This window comes from Natrix helvetica (genome assembly GCF_964273705.1).
Source record: "Natrix helvetica genome assembly, chromosome: 13".
In the NCBI taxonomy this organism is placed as follows: domain Eukaryota; kingdom Metazoa; phylum Chordata; class Lepidosauria; order Squamata; family Natricidae; genus Natrix; species Natrix helvetica.
Window position 1 is genome coordinate 1,660,921 of NC_138557.1, and position 18,780 is coordinate 1,679,700.

Genomic DNA, 18,780 nt, shown 5'->3' on the forward strand with positions numbered 1-18,780 from the left:
TTGCTGAGCGGACAAGTCTTGGGTTTTAATCTCACGCAACGGCAGGCAGCGCTTGATCAGTGGTGTAATACAATAAAATAATAATTACGTGGCTGCAAGGGAAGGAAAAGATGAAACTGAGCATGCAAGCATCATCCTTGGCTTTCTCCACTCGGAGATCCCTTCTCGGTTTGCTTTGCCGGGTTGGCAAAATCACGCGATTTGCGCATGGAAGGCCGTCCTTGGGTTGGATGGATCTTTGAGGATTTTCATGCTCTTGTAGGACTCGGCACGGTAGGTGAGAAAAAGGACTGAAGTCCTTAAAACGCACCTGCTGTCGCGGGGGTGGGGGGTGGGGGAAGCAACAGAGCGGCAGCAGTAAAAGTCTAGTTTAATTTTATTATTATAAGACACTCGATTGTAAATATCTTCTTTTTATAATAGGCTTTTTCTGTTTCAAAAGGGCTGGGCTTTTGTTACTAGATATTATGGATGTTTAGCCAGAATAGGCCATAAGGATTCAGTGTTATTGGAGGACTTTAGAAATAGCAAATGAAATGCCAGTATGTGGTTCTGTTTTAAATCTTGGTATATTTTATGATGAAGGACGTTTAAACAATTGTAGTCAAATGAAAATGGAGGTATGATGACGGTAATATGCATAAATATTGGAGTTAAAATACTTGAGTTAATATGAATTATGATTGATGAGTGTGGAAGAGATGCACGAAAGTTTTTTGCAACCAACTGACACACTTTCTACAGTATGCAAAAAAGGAGGATTCTTTGTGTTGTGATTGTTTTGGAAATAATAAAAAATTATCAAAAAAAAAAGAGGGCTGGGAAGTCGCTCAAATCCCATCTTTCTCAACTTCGAAAACTTTGGGATGTGTGGACTTCAACTCCCAGAATTCCCCAGCCAGCTGGGGAATTCTGGGAGTCGAAGTCCGCACAGTCTGGGAGTTGAAATCTGGGAATTCTGGGAGTTAAAATCTGCACATCGAACGTTGCTGAAGGATGATCTATAAGAGAGATAAAGGAATTTAAACTTCCACTACGGAGTGGAAGGTGTAATTTTGAAGGGGAATGTGCACGAATTATTAATGCGCGAAATCCTCCAAAACAATCTGAATGTTTTCTACTAAAAATTACAAATGTAAACAATCTTCTCTTTTTCTATGCTGGTTTACTATTTTTTAAAAAGATCTAAAACATTACCATTAAAAACGTGTAAAAACCATGTCAAATGTGTGATGCTGCTAATTTACAGAATGGGGACTAGAATACAGAATAATAGAGTTGGAAGGGACCTTGGAGGTCTTCTAGTCCAACCCGCCTGCTTAAGCTAAAGATCCTACACCATTTCAGACAAATGGTTGCCCAATCTCTTCTTGAAAACCTCCAGGGATGGAGCAACCATAACTTCTGAAGTCCTTCCACTGCTTAATTGTCCTCCCTCTCAGGAAATGTCTCCTTAATTCCAGGTTGCTTCTCTCCTGGGTTAATTTCCATCCGTCCGCTCCTTGTTCTCCTGCCTTCTGGTGCTTTGGAAAACAGAAAAATTCCCTGCCCTAAGAAAAACATCTTTGCCTTCCACTGCATTTGAAAACCATCTGTATCAAGGAGATCAGCTTAGATGGAGACTAATAGTATCACCTTAATACATTTCAAAGCCTAATTGATTTATGGTGGCATCAACCTGGTAGAAGAAACATCTTCCATTGGCATCTTCTACGCTAATGTGCTGATTTCAAAATATGGTGCCAGGGCTTGGTTGGGCAACGTTTAAAATCCGCCTGTAATTTTGAAGTACAGTAACAGGGCACACACGGAGAGGCACACTCCTGTATATATATATACATTAAGATGCCTAAAAGCTTATCTGATATAATTAAGTTTTACGTGAATAAACTGAAGCTGAGATGTTACCACACTGCCGATATTGTGTATAGGACAAAACGAATGCCAACATTTAAACTCTTCCGATGCAAATTCAGTGTAACCGAAAAGAAATTGGAACTGGTTGTCCAACCATCTTCCCACCAAAGGTGGTCCCTATTTTTTTCTACTTGCATTTTTAAAGTGCTTTTGAACTGCTAGGTTGGCAGAAGCTGGGACGAGTAATGGGAGCTCACTCTGTTACGCGGTGCTTGGGATTCGAACCGCCAAACTGCCGACTTTTCCGATCGACAAGCTCAGCGTCTTAAACTTAGTTTATTTTGTCACAAACCAGCAAGAATATGATTCCTCTGTCTCAGAAGAGTTAACCGTTCCTGTCCTTTGAAAATAGTCCATTTTCATTCTTCGATATCAAACGGTTTTATTTCAGAAACTTTAAGGTTATTTGGGGCGGGGGAGGGGGGGCAAGCAAGCCAGGATGTAATTCCCCTCTGCTGGAGGGGTTAACTGCTCCTGTCCTTTGAACGCAGTCCGTTTTCATCATTCTGGTTTCACCGTGGCTAAATCAGCTTTAAGGCCGTAATCAGATGCTGCAATTAAATTAATGTCCCTTTCCCCTCCTGACTTAATCGCGGGAGGTATTCCTCCGCCAGACCTGATTTTGGTACAGAGACCTCTCTGCCAATCGCAAAAGGTTGCAGGAGCTTAAAGGATTATGTGTTGGGAATTACGTGCAGGGGAAGGTCATGTGAATATATCAAATTTGGTGCCAGGAAGAGCTGCGAAGGTGGTGGAGTCAGCACCCGTCCCTTAAGCTCTGTTGTTGTCGTTTACCTTCCACAGCTATGCGACAACCACAACTAAACTCCAGAGTGGCAACCGGAGAAGCAAAAATGTTCCCACCTGAGGCCAAGCAGCCGCTGGATCCCGTCGCTTTGAAGCACGGAGATGCTCGCCAGGTGAGTGTCAGGTGGATTCATTTTGCAAACTTTTCCGTTAAAAAAAATAAAGTTAAAAAAAACCCCACCCCACGGACCCTAATAATTAGTTAAACATGCACACTCGGAAGGGTGGAAAGGAGAACTGTTATGCAGTTCGTAACTCAAAAAGGAGGCCGCGGCATGGGTGAGCTTATCCAAAACGGGGAATATGACGATCCGAGCGGCGAGTAAATCCTTAGTAATCTTAAATCAGCTTCCTTAATAGCATTTTTTTCCCAGGCAAAACACGTGCTGCAAATCCAACACTATCTCTGCGCTTAATGTAATTATTTTTTCCTCCGTGGCTCATGTGGCACAAAGCTCAGGAAAATGGGACCGGGGAATTATTATTATTATTATTATTATTTTTAATCTGAAAGTTCATTTTTATGAAGTGCTTCTAAGCTGCCTGGCCAATGCCGAAAAGATGGGACGGCATCCTCCTTCAAATGCTGTTTCCTTCTGCAGCCAGAGGACATACGAAGCCCCACAAAAACCTCTTTTGGCTTCTCACCACTCCGAGGAAAACGGAATACAAACACCCCGGATTATGACCAGCCTATGAAGTCATAGAGAAAACAGAAATTAGATCCACTTGCCTGCAGATTGGCTCTTTTTATTCTCTTCAAGATATGATTTCATGGCAGAATAGCAAGACGTTGGAAGGGAGCTTGGAGGTCTTCTAGTCTAACCCCCTGTTCAGGCAGGAGACCCTACCAGTGATGGAGAACCTTTTCGGCACCAAGTGCCCAAACCGGAACGTTCGTGCATGTGTAAGCGCTGGTTTCCAGGCCATTTTCCAGGCTGTTTTCAGGCAATTTTTGAGCCATTTTCATGCCATTTTGGGGCTGTTTTCAGACCATTCTTCGGGCCGTTTTCCTGCCATTTTTCGGGTCAAAAACGCCCTGAAAACAGCCTGTAAAACCGCCCAAAGCCGGTCAAGAAACAGGCACGTGCCTGCTGGCCAGCTGATCTTTGGGTTTCGCTTGCACACAAACATGCATGTGCGTTCTGATTTGGGCACTCGGTGCCAAAAAGCTTCACCCTCACTGTTCCAAGACTTTCCTTCAAGGCTCCTCTTGCATCCTTCCCTCTTCTCCCTCTTGGGAAACCTCCAAAGGCAGAAGGCTCTGGATGCAGATTTATTCAGTATTGATACCAGACAGTTTTTTTTAACTCAATCAATTCCCAGTGGAGGCTTCCAGACGGAGGTCCCTTCTCAGCCTGCAAGCCACCCTAAAGCAATTATCTGCGTTTTGTAAGCTCCTGCCAGTTGTGGAAGGGATTCCCGTTGCACAACTCCGCTCTCCGAGTTTGCCAGCTGAGAAAAGGAGATCAAAAGGCACCCTTGGCATTCATCTTCCACTCCTTTGGAGGCGCATGGGGTGGCTCCTACTGAACATGATGTACTAACGCAGGCAGACAGACAAGCGCATGCCGAAATGGAATGACATTATGCTCCGGCTCCATTAATGATTAAGAACGGGACGGAATCGGTCTGCCCCGCCATAGCTAATTGTCAAGGCAGACGAACCATCTCCACAGAGACTGAAGGGCTGCTCTTGAAGATGTTACCTAAAGGCCATATATGGAAATAAAACCCAAAGATACAGGACTGGCCAGGAGTCGCGCGAGAGGGAAAGAAGGAAGGAAAGTAAAGGGAAATGAAAGGGAAAGGAAAAAAAGGCAAAGAAAGAAATAATAAAGATGGGAGAAAGATGGAGGGAAGAAGGAAGGATTGAAGGAAGGGAGAAAGGAAGGAAGGGAGGAGAAAGGAAAGGAAATAGGCAAAGAAAGAAATAATAAAGATGGGAGAAAGATAGATGGAAGGAAAGAGGGAGGGAGGGAGGAAGAAAGAAAGGGAGAAAAGAAAGGAAAGGAGGAGAGGACATATATTATCCATACTTTTAAAAATTCCCTTGTTCCCTTGAAAATGTTGAATCGTGCCATACAAAAACATTCCCATCCCTTGAACTGGCCATCTGTCGTCCAAGGGAAAGTCCCCCCTTGGTCCATGCAGTCCCAGTTCAGCCGTCAATGGCCTGACTTGAAAAAGGCCGGCAAGTTACTCCTAGGGTGCCCACACCCTTGACCAAGCTGGATTTTCTTCTAGACGGATTCCAAAAACATGTTATCTCTGCTCGATCAAATACTTGCGTGTTACAAATAGGGGTGACTCAGCCCTGCGCAACTGCCAAGCCCAAACCCTTCCGACTTCAAGGACAGCACCAAGAAGACTTTGGTGACAGGACATAAACAAATCCTGGGGAAACAACGCGAAGCCCTTGACGTTCCCCCCCCCTCTTGGAATTCCAAGCCTCCCTTCGCTCTACCCATCTGGAATCTTTTTTGCCGGATTCCTATGATTCTGCCTGAGTCGGGGTGACCAGCCATCCCCAGGCGGCAGGTGTTGCGTTCCAACTCACGAGCCAAGAGCAGACGGCAGCACCAGAGCTACTTCCAAGCTGGGAAGTAAACAAGGGACTTTCTTTGTAAGATTGCAGCCGGATTTGGCCCGGGGTGCTTGATCCCGATCGTCCCGGGCTCTCAAAAGATTTCAGCTGGAATCTGAAACTGGAGAGATTTTTCAAAGTTCATTCTTGGTGTAGCCCCTCGTGCCAAGATCCGGGTGGACTGAGCTAGAAATCCAGGCGGTAATTCTGCTGGTAAATACCCATGGAATTCATGTGCGTTGGAGTATTTCTCCAGCCGTGGCGCACTTAATCTTCCATTGCAAACCTTGGGGGGGGTGTGTGTCTGATAGCACCTTTTCAGGCCAAATGATGTCGTGAAAAAGCATAAGCTGTTGGCTTTTAATGACGTAGTAGTTTGGCTGGCAAAGGGTTTGAGAGTTGAGGGGTCCCTGGTGCTCTCTGACCTTGGTTGTTTCTTTGCAGATGTTTCATGACCCAACTAGGGAACATCATCAGTGCAAGAAAGGAGTGGGTTTGTGGGTGGAGAAGGAGAAAGAGAAGAGAAAGGGGGAAGGAGGAGGAAAAGGATAGGAGGAGAAGGGGGGAGGGGAAGGAAAAGGAGGGGGGAGGACTTTGGGGTCCTTGGTGCTCTCTGAGCTGGGTGGTTTTCTTGCAGACGTTTCATGACCCAACTAGGGAACATTATCAATGTCAACCCTACTTCTTTCTAGTATTGATGATGTTCCCTAGTTGGGTCATGAAACGTTTGCAAGAAAACCACCATGGTCAGAGAGCAGCAAAGAGCCCACAGTTTCTCCTCCTCCTCTCCATCAACCTTCCTCCCTTCCAGCACTGATGATGTTACGTAGCTGGTCAATGAAACGCCTGCCAGAAAACCACCAAGCTCAGAGAAACACCAAAGACCCCTTCATTTCAACTACAGATATTCTCCTTTTATCCCTGCTGAGGGAGTCCTCCTGCTCTGGAGCAACCACAGCCAAAGTCAGCTCTGCTCTTCCAAACGCTGCCAGCAACACAATCAGAGACGCTTCAGTTCAGCTCCCCAGGCGGATCGATGGGGTTGTCCTCCTCGAAGGGGAAAAAAAAACCAACCCCAGATTGCCTGGCGTGTCTCCTTCTTCTTCCCAAAACCCAGCCGTGAAAACTGAGCCCCGGGAAGAGTTTGGTTGGTGGTTTCTAACACCCTCCCTGGATGGCAAAGAGGTTTTCTTTCCGGGAATGCCAGAAACGAGGCTGGTGGGTTTCACTCCCCCCAAAAAAGAGGGAAAAAAGGAGGGTGGGTGGGAAGTCAGGCAGGCAGCGCTTGTAACCCAACACCCAGATGGGTTATTATTCCAGGAATATCTTGCCTTCCTCCCAATCGATGGGAAGGCTCAGTTTGTGCACCACTCCCCTTCCAGATCGGAGAGTTTCCTATTTCTTGAAACTGGCTGGTAAACAGAGCTAGGGAGGAGCCACACAGCCTCTGCTCTGCCAACAGAAGCAGAAACTTTGTGAGTAATTTACTAGGAGGACAAACAAGTGCAGCTCACATGCGGGGAAAACAGCCGGCCGGAGGAAGGTCTAGGACGGTTCGGTTCGTTGAGGGCCAAGGGGGGACGGGGGACGACGACAAATAACATGGGAGACCATCCACCTCGGCTGCCTCTCTCCTTCACCTGAAAAAATGTTATTTAATCAGCCATGTTTGACTCTGCTGTACAAAGGAACATGAGAACTGGACCGAAGGTAGGAGCTGGGGAAGAGAGGGGAGGGAGAGGGGCATGGATGGATGGACGGAGGGAGGGAGGGAGGGAGGGACGGGTGGATGTTTGTGGAGGGGGAGCAGAGCAAACAGCCCTGGCCAAACACTGTCAAAGCAAACAGAAGGAGGAGAGCTTGCACCCAGCAGGAGGGATGGGATGTGGGGTAGAAAGGCAGGACTCGGTTTCAATGTCCGGATGATTGTTTTGGGTGGGTGGGTGGGTGGGTGAGGGGGAAGTAGATTCCCAGTAGAGTCCTGGGCATCAAAGGGTGGGCTTACATCTTGTAGGATGGCTTGCTTTAAGGTAGCAACGTCCAACTTTGACTTGTGGACTTCGACTCCCAGAATTCCCCAGCCAGACGAGGAGCAGGGGCGTTCCCAACCTTGGCAACTCTTTGAGACTCGTGGACTTCAACTCCCAGAATCCCCCAACAAGCCTTCTAGTCTGACCCCATGCTCAAGCAGGGGACCCCATGCTGTTCCAGACGTCTCTTCTTAAAAATCTCCAGTGATGGAGCACCCATAATTTCTGAATGCAAGACTTTCCCCTGATTAACTGTCCTAACTGTCGGGACATTTCTCATTAAAAACGAGCAACATGGTACAATGAGAATCCCAAGATGTCATGTCTCCAACGATTATTACTATCCTGTTTCCTTCGACCGTGATATCCCCACTATGAAAGATGCTTTTGTTAAACCAGCATCTCCAGGGATAGCATTTTAGGAATGGAAGGGACCTTGGAGATCTTCTAGTCCAACCCTCCTGTCCCTGGCAGGAGACCTTATATGTCATTCTGGACAAACGGTTGTCCCATCCTTCCTTGAAAACTTCCAGCGATGGTGCTGCTCGACTACATCTCCCAGCATTCCCAGCCAGTGGGCCACTGGCCAGGTCGACTGAGAATTCATGGAGCTGCAGACTAAGGATGTCCTGATGGAGAAGATCGGGCCATAATCTAGGGGGTTGGGAAGGTCTCAGATTTACAAATGAGTTATGTCCAGTTGGTTAAAAGGGAGGTCAAATCAAACAGAAAGATCTGGTTAACCATTGCTTTATTTTGGAAAAAAGAAAAGTCTTAAGTGCCTCTTTGAAACATTACATTTTACTTTAATGTGCTTTTTTTTTAAAAAAAAAGGAAGTGCATTTGCATCTGCGGCTCTAGATTTGGGGAAAGATGTTATCTCAAAGTCATAATGTTAATCCTTCAGTTTAATAAAAAGGAATTACGGTAAGCATGCCTCCACAATAAGTTAGGAGGAAAGCAATTATGAAAACATTAACTTTGGCGCTCTTTGGGGGGGGGGGAAACGTCTTATAGGAGGAAGGCCAATTCTTAGAAATTACTCGGCGTGTTTATTTCAGATAAAAAACGCTGAGCTTCTCTTCCTGACATGCCGGAGAAGGAGCTAAATGAAAGACAAACAAGGAGCTCTCAACTGCAGAGAGAGTGCAGTGTTGGGCCTCGGCCAGGTTCTGCAGCTACACACCAACGCAACTCTTCACAACACCTCAGCTGAACTATTCTCCAGTTGCAGGCGAGAGATCTTCCAGCCTGCCTGAACTTCCAACCCTTGAATCGGTTTAGATCCATCGGGGTCAGTAAGATCGTCATTTCTGCTGGGCTGCAGGGACGCGGTGGCTCAGGGGCTAAGGTGCTGAGCTTGTTCATCAGAAAGGTTGGCAGTTCGGCGGTTCAAATCCCTAGCGCCGCGTAACGGAGTGAGCTCCCGTGACTTGCCCCTAAAATGCAAGTAGAAAAACAGGAACCACCGTTGGTGGGAAGGGAACAGGGTTCCGTGCGCCTTCGGCATGCCGGCCACATGACCCCGGAGACGTCATCGGACAGCGCTGGCTCTTCGGCTTTGAAACGGAGATGAGCACCGCCCCCTAGAGTCGGGAATGACTAGCACATATGTGCGAGGGGAACCTTTACCTTTACAGGGTGGAAGGAAACAAGAGAAGATGGGGTTCACCTATTCCCCAGACCACCAGAGTGCAGGACAAGAAGCAATGGATGGGAACTCATCAAGGAGAGAAGCAACCTGGAACCCAGGAGAAATTTCCTGACAGGGAGGACAATCCATCAGTGGAACAACCTGCCACCAGAAGTCATGGGTGCTCCCATCACTGGAGGCTTTCAAGAGGAGACTTTTGCCCGGCATGGTTTAGGGTCTCTTGCTTGGGCTGGGGATTGGATTAAATGACCTCCAAGGTCCTTTCCAACTCTGGTGTTCTGTATTCTGTACTTTAGCCTGCTCCTTAGTCATATTTTTCATTTCAGGGGGTTACCCTATTATTACGATGACTGTGTTTTCTCATAGGGTGCCCCCATAAATTAAGGGGGCATTTCTAAATCATGCGTATAGGGAAGCCTCCTTGAACCACACCCGGATGTGCTCAAAAATTTGGAAGAAGGGAGAACTTCTTCTTTTTAGGTCTCTTCCCAAGTGAGCCAAGGTCTTGTCTTCCAGATGAAAATGGCCAGACCTAGAGCGGTTGACGCATGGGGGTGAAGCAAAATATCTTCCCCATGCAGGTACAAATTTTAGGAAGGATTAGTAAACACGTGAAATAATGTGGAAGTTCTGGCAGATAAGATGCGCCTAAAAATAGAAAAACCGAAGGTCACCTCTGCAAAATACTGGAAAGCAATTAAGAGCACAGAACTTCTTGATTCAATCCTACACTATTAATAACCGGAACACAGAAATGTTTTACGTGCCCATATAAAAAGCTGCCTTTAAGGCTATGCACACTATATTACTGGGGGGCGAACACGTGTCTTGGGAGGAATGTTGCCTTGATTAGCAACACAAATAATACTTTAGTTAGGTTTTTACAGGGAGTTTTCAGAAAGGAACAGAGTCTACTTCTGATTTTACTTTGCAAAGATGGATTAGAATAATACGGCCTTTGTAAGGGTTGGAAACGGAGTGAGAGAGAGAACGGCCTCAAACCAAAGTAACACAAAGTACCTTAATAATTAAGCTCTTTTAATAGGATCACAGGATCTCTGCTGTTTTTTATTTTTTTAAAGACATAGACATTGAATGTGAATCTATGAAATCCATGGTCTTGAGCAAGGGGTCTCCTAACTTGGCAACTTTGTGGACTTCAACTCTCAGAATTCCCCAGCCAGCAACTCTAGGAGTTAAATATCTATGGAGATTCTCAGTCATCGAGGTCACAATTGTCCCAAAGGGGCTTTTTCAAGAGGCAACTGGACTTCCTTGAAGATGTTTCACTTCTCGTCCCTTCAGTTCTGGGAGTTGGAGTCCACAAGTCTTAAAGTTGCCAACTTTGGGGTGGGGGGGAAAGCAAGAAGTTGGTGTCTTGAGGAACCCCAACTGAATAATTCCAGACCTCATAATACAACTGAGACCTGGTCAGATTCGGCATGGTGCAGATGTTGGAAGATGTTTTGATTTGGTCTCCTCCAAAGAATTGGTATTGACGTGCTTTCTTTTCTCCTCTCCCGTAGAAAAGCTGGTAACCAGCAGAAAGGACTCCTGGTCTCGGGAACGGTCATTATGTGGAGCTGTGAAGCCCTGAATGGTTCCAAAAACACAGAGGACCAGAATCTGTGCCACGATTTTCATCTGGTCGTTTCCATCTTCTCTTTGCTCTACCTCGTCATCTGCTTCCCCGTCGGCCTTTGTTATAATGGGCTCTTGGTCGTGGTCAACCTGTGCAACAAAGCCACGATGACCATGCCGGACGTCTACTTTGTCAACATGGCCATCGCTGGCCTCATCATCAACGCCATCGCCCCCATGTACCTGCTGGGACCCACCAGCACCAAGTGGGCCATCTGGAATTTCAACAACGAAGTCTACATCACCTTGCTGATCCTTTTCAACGTCTCCTCCTTGGTGATCATGTACTCCATCGCCTTGCTCAGCCTGGACTACTACATCGAGCGGGCTCTGCCGAGGACGTACATGTCCAGCGTGTACAACACCAAGCACGTCTGCGGGTTCATCTGGGGAGGGGCCATGCTGACCAGCTTCTCCTCGCTCCTCTTCTATATCTGCAACCACGTCTCCACCAAAATTATCGAGTGCTCCAAGATGCAGAACAAGGAAGCCGCAGACGCCATCATGGTCTTCATTGGCTACGTCGTGCCGGCTGTCGCCGTGCTCTACGCGCTCGTGCTGATCTTGCGGATACGCAAGGAGGCCACGCCGCTGGACCAAGACACTGGAAGGCTGGAGCCCTCCGTGCAGAGGCTTCTGATCGCCACCGTTTGCACCCAGTTCACCCTGTGGACACCTTACTACGGGACGCTGATGGTCAGCACGCTGGCCGCCATGCAAGGCAAAGCGGTGGAGAAGAGCTCCGGCCGGGCCTTGCATTTCACGAAAGGCCTCTCCAAATTCCTGGCTTTTTCCAGCAGCGTTGTCCTGCCTCTGCTCTACCGGTATCTCAGCAAAAGCTTCCCGGGGAAACTGCAAAGGCTGCTGAAAAAGCTGCACTGCGGGAACCAGCCGTGTTCGCACGAGCGCACAGGGGTCCAGGAAATTGTCACGTAGGTATGCAGGAACGCTGGTGGGCCCCGAGTGGAGTCTAGGAGGAGGCAGCCGCCGAGCGAGGAGGGCGCGCGGACGTTGGCATCTCGCCGTTCTAGTCCTACCCAGGTAGCGACTCTGTGGAGGAAACTGTTGGGGATCCTGTCTGTGGGTTAAAATCCGTGGTTCGGTCCCACGGGTTTCGATGCACTGAGTCGGTTCTGCAGGATAAGCTTTGTGCTTAGCAATCTTGTGTGAAGAAAACAAAAAAACGGCTGTGGGCCTTTTGACCGAACACCCAGCACTTTGTAAACTTGTAGAATTTAAAACGGAAAAGAGATATTTTTATGTTTTCGTATAAAATAATATGAATTTTAAAAATTTTACAAAGCAGTTTTACGTCAAGGTTGGAGCAGCCACCTTTTCAGTCCGGATAATATCCATTAATAATCGCGCTGGTCAAATTGTGTAACAGCCTAGCACGATACTAAAAAATTTTCCTAATCTGCGAAGTTATGATTCAAACGAAATCTTTACTTCTAACTCTGAAGGTTTGACGGTTTCTCTTTGAACGCGGTTGTGTTTCCCTCCAGTCACAAACGAACCCTCCCCCCCAAAAAGGGTTTTCCCCCGTTTTCTTTACTTTACACCGTAAAAGCATTTCAATCAATCAAAAGGATGTGATTTTGCTGAAACTGTAGGATGTTGCTATGTCTAGGAAAATGAAGGACAGTTTAAGATGAAGTCAAGATGAAGGTGCCAACGAAAAACCCAATTGCATTTTTTTCCCCAAAAAAGGGCACCTACTGAATCACTCACAAATATTCCTTAGGATGCACAACGTTATTTTCAGGGCTGAATTAAAAGCATGTTCAAAGTATTATCCCTCAAAGAACGTTTGTGAGAAATTGATGGCCCAAAGGGATGGAAGAGATAACACACACAGGGAACAACAAGGATTTCTTATAATTCTGGCCCTCGTTTTTATGCTGCTTGTCTCTTCTGTCCCTTTGGGGGTGGACCCAACAACAAGCTAGCATGAAGTAGTAGTCTAGGCTAGGCTGTCCTGCTTTTTACCAAGCTGCCATTCGTAGCAATTGTTATTTGCTCCAGCTGACATTTTGGCTGGGACACAGTGCCAGGTTCTCAGAGGTGTAGACTTGTAGAATAAATAGCTCAGTCTTCTGTGAGAGGCCTTGAGGGCTGCATTTGAGAGGTTATCGGAGTTAAGACACTAATTTAGCCCAGGGAGTTACCACAAAGTCTAATTTAGTGGAGGGAGTTACCAAAATCCTCCGCAGGTGAGGAAGAAAACAATAGCTCGTATGTCTGCTGGGCTGCAAGGTGTCTTTGGCTTAGTCAAAGCATCTACTATTAGTCTTACTGTCTAGTTCCAGCTGCTAAAACAATAACCTCAGTCAAGAGATTCCCACAACTCTAGGTTGGGACTGGGTATTTGTCACGGACTTCATCTAGCAGGACTTTGAAAATAATAATAATAATAATGAAAAAGCTTGTTGCATCAATGCTCACCCGAGTCCCATACTTTAACCGCTATAAAGTCTCCTGCTATCTTATGCACACGTAATTGGGTAATATCTGCCCAATTAATTGTGGAAGGCATTTATAAGTCTTAGGATCTGGGCCTGGCAACTCCTTAGAGCTTTGATGGCTAACCTATGGCACACATGCCAGAGGTGGCACGTGGAGCAATCTCTGTGGGCACACACATGCTGTTGCTAGCTGCTCCAGCGCACTGGCCTTCCCAAGCACCAGAGTGCCGCAGAACGCCCCCCAAAACACCCCAGAAAACGGCCAAAAAACCCGGCCAAAAACAGGCATGTACGCGCTGGCCAGCCGCTCTTCGGTTTCTGCGCAAACAAAGACCAGCTGGCTGGCATTCATGCTGGAAACCCAAAGGCCAGCCGGCTTTCAGTTTCCGGCACTCCAGCGTGCACAAATGCACATGCCTTCTGATTTGGGCACTCAGTGCCGAAAAGGTTCACCACCACCACTGCTTTAGAGCCATGTATCTCCACTTAGCATCTTTAAGATGTGGAGACTTCAGCTCCCAGAATTCCCTAGCCAGCTGGGGGATTCTGGGAGTGGAAGTCCCCATTTCTTACTTGCCAAGGTGGACATCCACTCTTTTAGAGGGATGATATTTCACCACTCTTCTTAAACTCTCTCACCCAATTACCCCTTGTCCCGGGATCATATCATGAAGACTCTCACCCAGGGTCTAAGTACCCCCAGGATATGCCCAAATGACCTCCTTGGGGGGTCACTGCCCCAGTTTAAGAACCACTGTCTTATCACACAAGCTGGAAAACTATTTTCTGAGATACCCTACTATAACCATAAAAAGGTAAAGGTTTCGTGTCCAACTCTAGAGCGCGGTGGCTGATCGCCATTTCTTAGCCAAGGCCAACAGCGTTGTCCGAAGACATTTTCCGTGGTCATGTGGCCAGCATTTAATTTAGTTGTACGATGTGCAATGACAATAAAGTAAACTCAACTCAACTCAATTAGACACTAAAGGTGCATGGAATGCTGTTATCTTCCCACCAAAATGGTACCTATTCATCTACTCACATTAGCTTTCAAACTGCTAGGTACACAGAAGCTGGGGTGAGGAACAGGAGCTCACCCCATTGCACGTCGGATGTTGAACCCGGACCGTTGGCTTTCCAGCTGACAAGCTCAGCATCTTTAATCACTAAGCCCCCTTTATAACTAAATAACTATACTATAACTCCCATTAAACGAACAGGGCGCAGCCTTCATTAATTCATCTTGCCACTCACAAAGTCCCTTCCTTCTCTTCTCCCCTGGGCCATTCTAGTTTGTGCGTCCCCTTACTCATTTTCAGGCCGAAGAAAGCTAGTTTCTCTTTTCTCTTCTGATGGCTTTGGCTTATTCCAGGCAAGACTAAATCATTGGGATCTATGATTCCCTGCAAGATTTCTTACCAGCCATTAACGTTGGATCTAATAAATTCAGCGATGGGACTATCTCTTTCTCAAGTCAAGCATTCCTAGGTCAAAAGACAATTTCGATGCTTTGTAAAACAAAACAAAACAAAAACCCAGAAGCCAAATGCTCTTGCCCTGTGCAATTCCATCTCCACATTACTAATATCCTGTATCTGAAGCCACTTCAGTTCAAAGCATTTACATATTTCTTCCCAAATCTTACTCATGGCTAATATCTCAAGAGGCGTGCCTTTTCCCATTAAAACTGAGTCAGTGTTAGAGGGAAGAAAAAACAAACAATTCAGTATGAACATCACCATCTCTTCGCTGCTTTCCAGACAAATGTTCCAGAAACCACTAATGTTTATTCTTAGATCTCAAATGCTATCACTTTCAAACAACTGCATTCGCTTTTCGTAAACTCCAAATTAGGAATATTTTCCAGACCAGGATTTGGGTGCGTTCCAAAAAGCTAACAAGTAAGGTATATTTTAATACAACCAGTAAGAGACGTAATGTAAGGCAAATGGGATTGAAGAATGGAGATAGAAAATTTGAAAGGTTCCAGCTATTTGTGTAAATAAAAGTATTTGGCATTACTTGCTGAAACACGTGAAACAGTCTACTGATGTAAAAAAGAAGAGAACATTTAAAAGAATTTATTAAATTATTTCCTAAGATTCAGATTTTATCACAGGTGAAGAATAAACTAGCTCAATGAAAAGTACTGTGTCTGGTCATACATAACAGAAGTTCAGCCCAAGAGGGCTGATATTAACAGTATTATGTCAGAATAGTATTTTTTTGAAAACGATTTTATGATTTGTAGGTCTCCTTTTAACCGGGGAGGCAGTTACGTCAAATCAATAAACGGATAAATTGTTTACTTCGGAGTGATCTTTGTCATTATTCCCATCAATTTCACCATTTCAAGCTGCTTGCTTGCTCTTTTTGGATTTAAGTGCGGGTTGTCCTCCAGTTACGACCACAGCGGAGCCCAAATTTTCTGTGGCTAAGCGAGAAAGTTGTGAAGTGAGTTTTGCCCCATTTTCCGACCTGCCTTGCCACTGTTGTTAAGTGAAACACTGCGGCTATTAAGTCGGTAACATGCCTGTTAAGTGAACCTGGCTTCCCAATTGATTTGGCTTGTCAGAAGGTCACAAAAAGGGGAATTGTGAGACTCCCGGGACAAATGTGAGTCTGTTGCCGAGCATCCAAATTTGGATCAGGTGACGCTGGGAAGGCTGCAAAGATTCTGGGAAAAATATTAGTGTCACTTTTTCCCGTTTCATTGTAACTTCCAACAGTCGCTCAATGAATGGTTGTAGGTCAAGGACCACGTATGCAGAAGAACAGAGAAGGAGAATGCTAATGTTATCTAAGCAGAGTTTGGATGTCCTCAAGATGGCTTGGGTTGCAAGACAGAATGACCCAAAGGCGCTTTTTCGAGAGGCGACTGGACTTCCTTGTTTTTTTTTTCCTTGAAGAGGTTTCGCTTCTCATCCCAGAAGCTTCTTCCGTTCTGAACTGAAAGACGGGGCATTCAGGATTCTTCCGCTAGAATTGAAGAAGCTTCTGGGATAAGAAGCGAAACCTCTTCAAGGAAAAACATCCCAGTTGCCTTTTGGGGAGAAAAAAACCACTTTAGGATAACCCTGAACTGTATGATTAGGATTCTCCATAGACCAGACTGAAGGGAATTCTCCCCATCACGCAGGTTGAAGCACGCAGGCACCTTGCAAAGTAGGTGTCGCGCAGGTGTGGTTGTGTCAGACAGCTGGGGCTCCTCCCAGGAGGTTTTGCTGCATTCCAAGGAGGGACCTTCTTTCTAGCTAAACAAAAGCCCAGGGCAGGGCAAGATCCAATGTCAGTCTGTTCCCAGCATAGTGGGGGTGAGGGAGGGGGAGAAAGATGATGACGACACAATGATGGTATATTAAACACTCAAATGAGTTCGAAAAGGAATTGCAGCCGGGGAAGGTGAGCAGCAGACCCCGGGATCTATTTGTCCATAAATGCAACCTTCGTGTTTCCAGATGGAAATTAGGATTCTGTATGGCAAGATTAGGACGCGGTGGCTCAGTGGCTATGACGCTGAGATGGTCGATCAGAAAAGGTCGGCAGCTCGGCGGTTCAAATCCCTAACGCTGCGTAACGGAGTGAGCCCCCGTGACTTGTCCCAGCTTTGGCCAACCTAGCAGTTCGAAAGGACGTAAAAAATGCAAGTAGAAAAACAGGGACCACCTTTGGTGGGAAGGGAACAGCGTTCAGTGCGCCTTCGGCGTTGAGTCATGCCGGCCACATGACCACAGAGACGTCTTCGGACAGCGCTGGCTCTTCGGCTATGAAATGGAGATGAGCACCGCCCCCTAGAGTCGGGAACGAGTAGCACATCTGTGCGAGGGGAACCTTTACCTTTACGTGGAATAGCATTGGGCTTCATAGAGTATAAACACCCTGAGTACCAGACTAAAAAAACACAAATTCCCTGTTAAGCTTTCAATTCCTGGAAGAGCACCTGCAAAAGCGGATGCTCACACACACAAACACACAAAGAAAGAGGGGTGGGGGATGGGAGAACTAGCATCCCGTCAGAATCCAATTTCCGGAAAGCTTTCTCCTGAGTCACTTCGTCTCATGAGCCAAAACTTCAAGGTTGATCTGGGTCATTTTTTAATGAACTGGAGCCTGACGAAACCTGCCTCCCTAGACGAGTTCAAATCCCCAGGACCGGATGGATTTCACCCCAGGGTCCTGAAGGAACCGGCAGACGAGATCTCAGAACCACTGAACTAAATCTTTCAGAGATCCTGGAGCACCGGGGAACTGCCAGAGGGGACTGCTATTGTATTGTATTGAAACCACAATTCCCGATTCTACCTAAAATCTTTCTATTTGGCTCACAAAAGAGAAAAGAAGAGACCCAGAGGCTCACGGCAACCATAATCCAAAGCAATGTTAGCTGGGGATGATGGGATCTGTCTTTCCAAACTCCAGGACGCCTTGCAGAAGATTCTGTCCTTCGGCCGGGCCCAGTTAGGAAACGGATGCAGGGAGAACTAAGTTGCAAACCGTATTTATTATGCCTTTGCAGGGGAAAAAACGGCATTTTCCTCCTGATTTTTGACTAAGCCTTTCAGAGTTCAGACTTTAGTTCGTTCTCCCAAAGCGCCCCTTTGTGGTGAATGGGAGAATGCCACACCAGGCAACTCCGCTGCCTTTATTCTACCATTATCCCCAAAGTTAACTGGCATTTGCTGAGCTGGCTGGCTTAGCTGAGGACGGCTCACACAAGCAGAAAAGCTCATTTTCCAGCAGGAACACACGGGGGAAAGACTGCTGAGCAGGACGCTTTTCATGGGAGAGAGGAGAGAGGAGGGAAATCGGGGCTTAGGGGGAGACTTTTAGAAAAAAAAAGCTTAAGGGGTCAATCTGAAGGAGTCTCAAGCCCTCTTGAGGTTGCACCGAGGTCAGAAGTTGCGTACCCCACCGAGGCACCTACAGATTTTAGCCTCTTTCCCTTCGGCCGATTTCCCTGGCATGTCTATGCAAACTGGTTCTAGCCTCTGTGCCTGTGATGGCAAACCTATGGCACAGGTGCCACAGGTGGCACAGCGGAGCCCTCGCCCAGCTCAGCTCCACTGTGCATGTGTGCATGCCTCCCGTCGGCCAGATGGCTTTGGGGGTCTTTGCCGTGCATGCACCCCGTTATTGGTCCACAAGGCTTCAGGGAGGCCTGCTAGGCCCAAAACGGGGCGTGGAGGGGGGGTTGTGTGGAGGTGTCACGCACACATGTGCAAAGGGGCAGGGCACGTGGGAGGGGGGTGTTGTGCATGCATTGCTTTATGGATTGGGCATGTGCATGCAAGACTCACTGCTCCATGCAGAAAAAGAGAGAGAGACAGAGAGACAGAGACAGAGACAGAGACAGAGAGAGAGAGAGAGAGAGAGAGAGAGAGAAGGGCTCGAAACCACTATTTGAACCAGCTCAGGAGCCTCCGAAGCTGCAACCCCCCCCCCCCTCCATTCTGCCTGCGGTTAATATGCGTAGTGTTATGTATTGTGATTTTTTCTCCATTTTCCCATCAAAGATTCCCAGGAGGAACAATTCCGGATTCAACCTCTGTCCTCCGCTCAGTTATCTCTTCCAGCCACTTTCTTATCTGACGCCAATCTTTTCTAACCTTGGGGAGGTCCACCACATGTGGCAGAACGTTCCCTTGCTTATGCCCAATTTCATTCCTCCTTTAGTAAGTT

General features: G+C 46.8%; 2 protein-coding genes across 5 annotated transcripts in view; one reads left to right on the plus strand and one right to left on the minus strand.

The window, feature by feature from the left end:
- Positions 1-18,780, minus strand: part of CHLSN (cholesin) — an 84,804-nt gene that overhangs the window by 39,655 nt on the left and 26,369 nt on the right. The gene's annotated exons all lie outside the window — the stretch shown is intronic.
- On the plus strand, positions 2,721-15,409 carry GPR146 (G protein-coupled receptor 146). Of its 2 annotated transcripts, none has more exons than XM_081965762.1 (2): positions 2,721-2,837; positions 10,522-15,409. In XM_081965762.1, the coding sequence occupies exons 1-2, from the start codon at positions 2,827-2,829 to the stop codon at positions 11,570-11,572; spliced, it is 1,062 nt and encodes a 353-aa protein (XP_081821888.1). In that variant the 5' UTR covers positions 2,721-2,826; the 3' UTR covers positions 11,573-15,409. The 2 variants fall into 2 exon arrangements, with proteins under 2 accessions (XP_081821888.1, XP_081821889.1); XM_081965763.1 differs by lacking the exon at positions 2,721-2,837 and adding an exon at positions 6,662-7,021.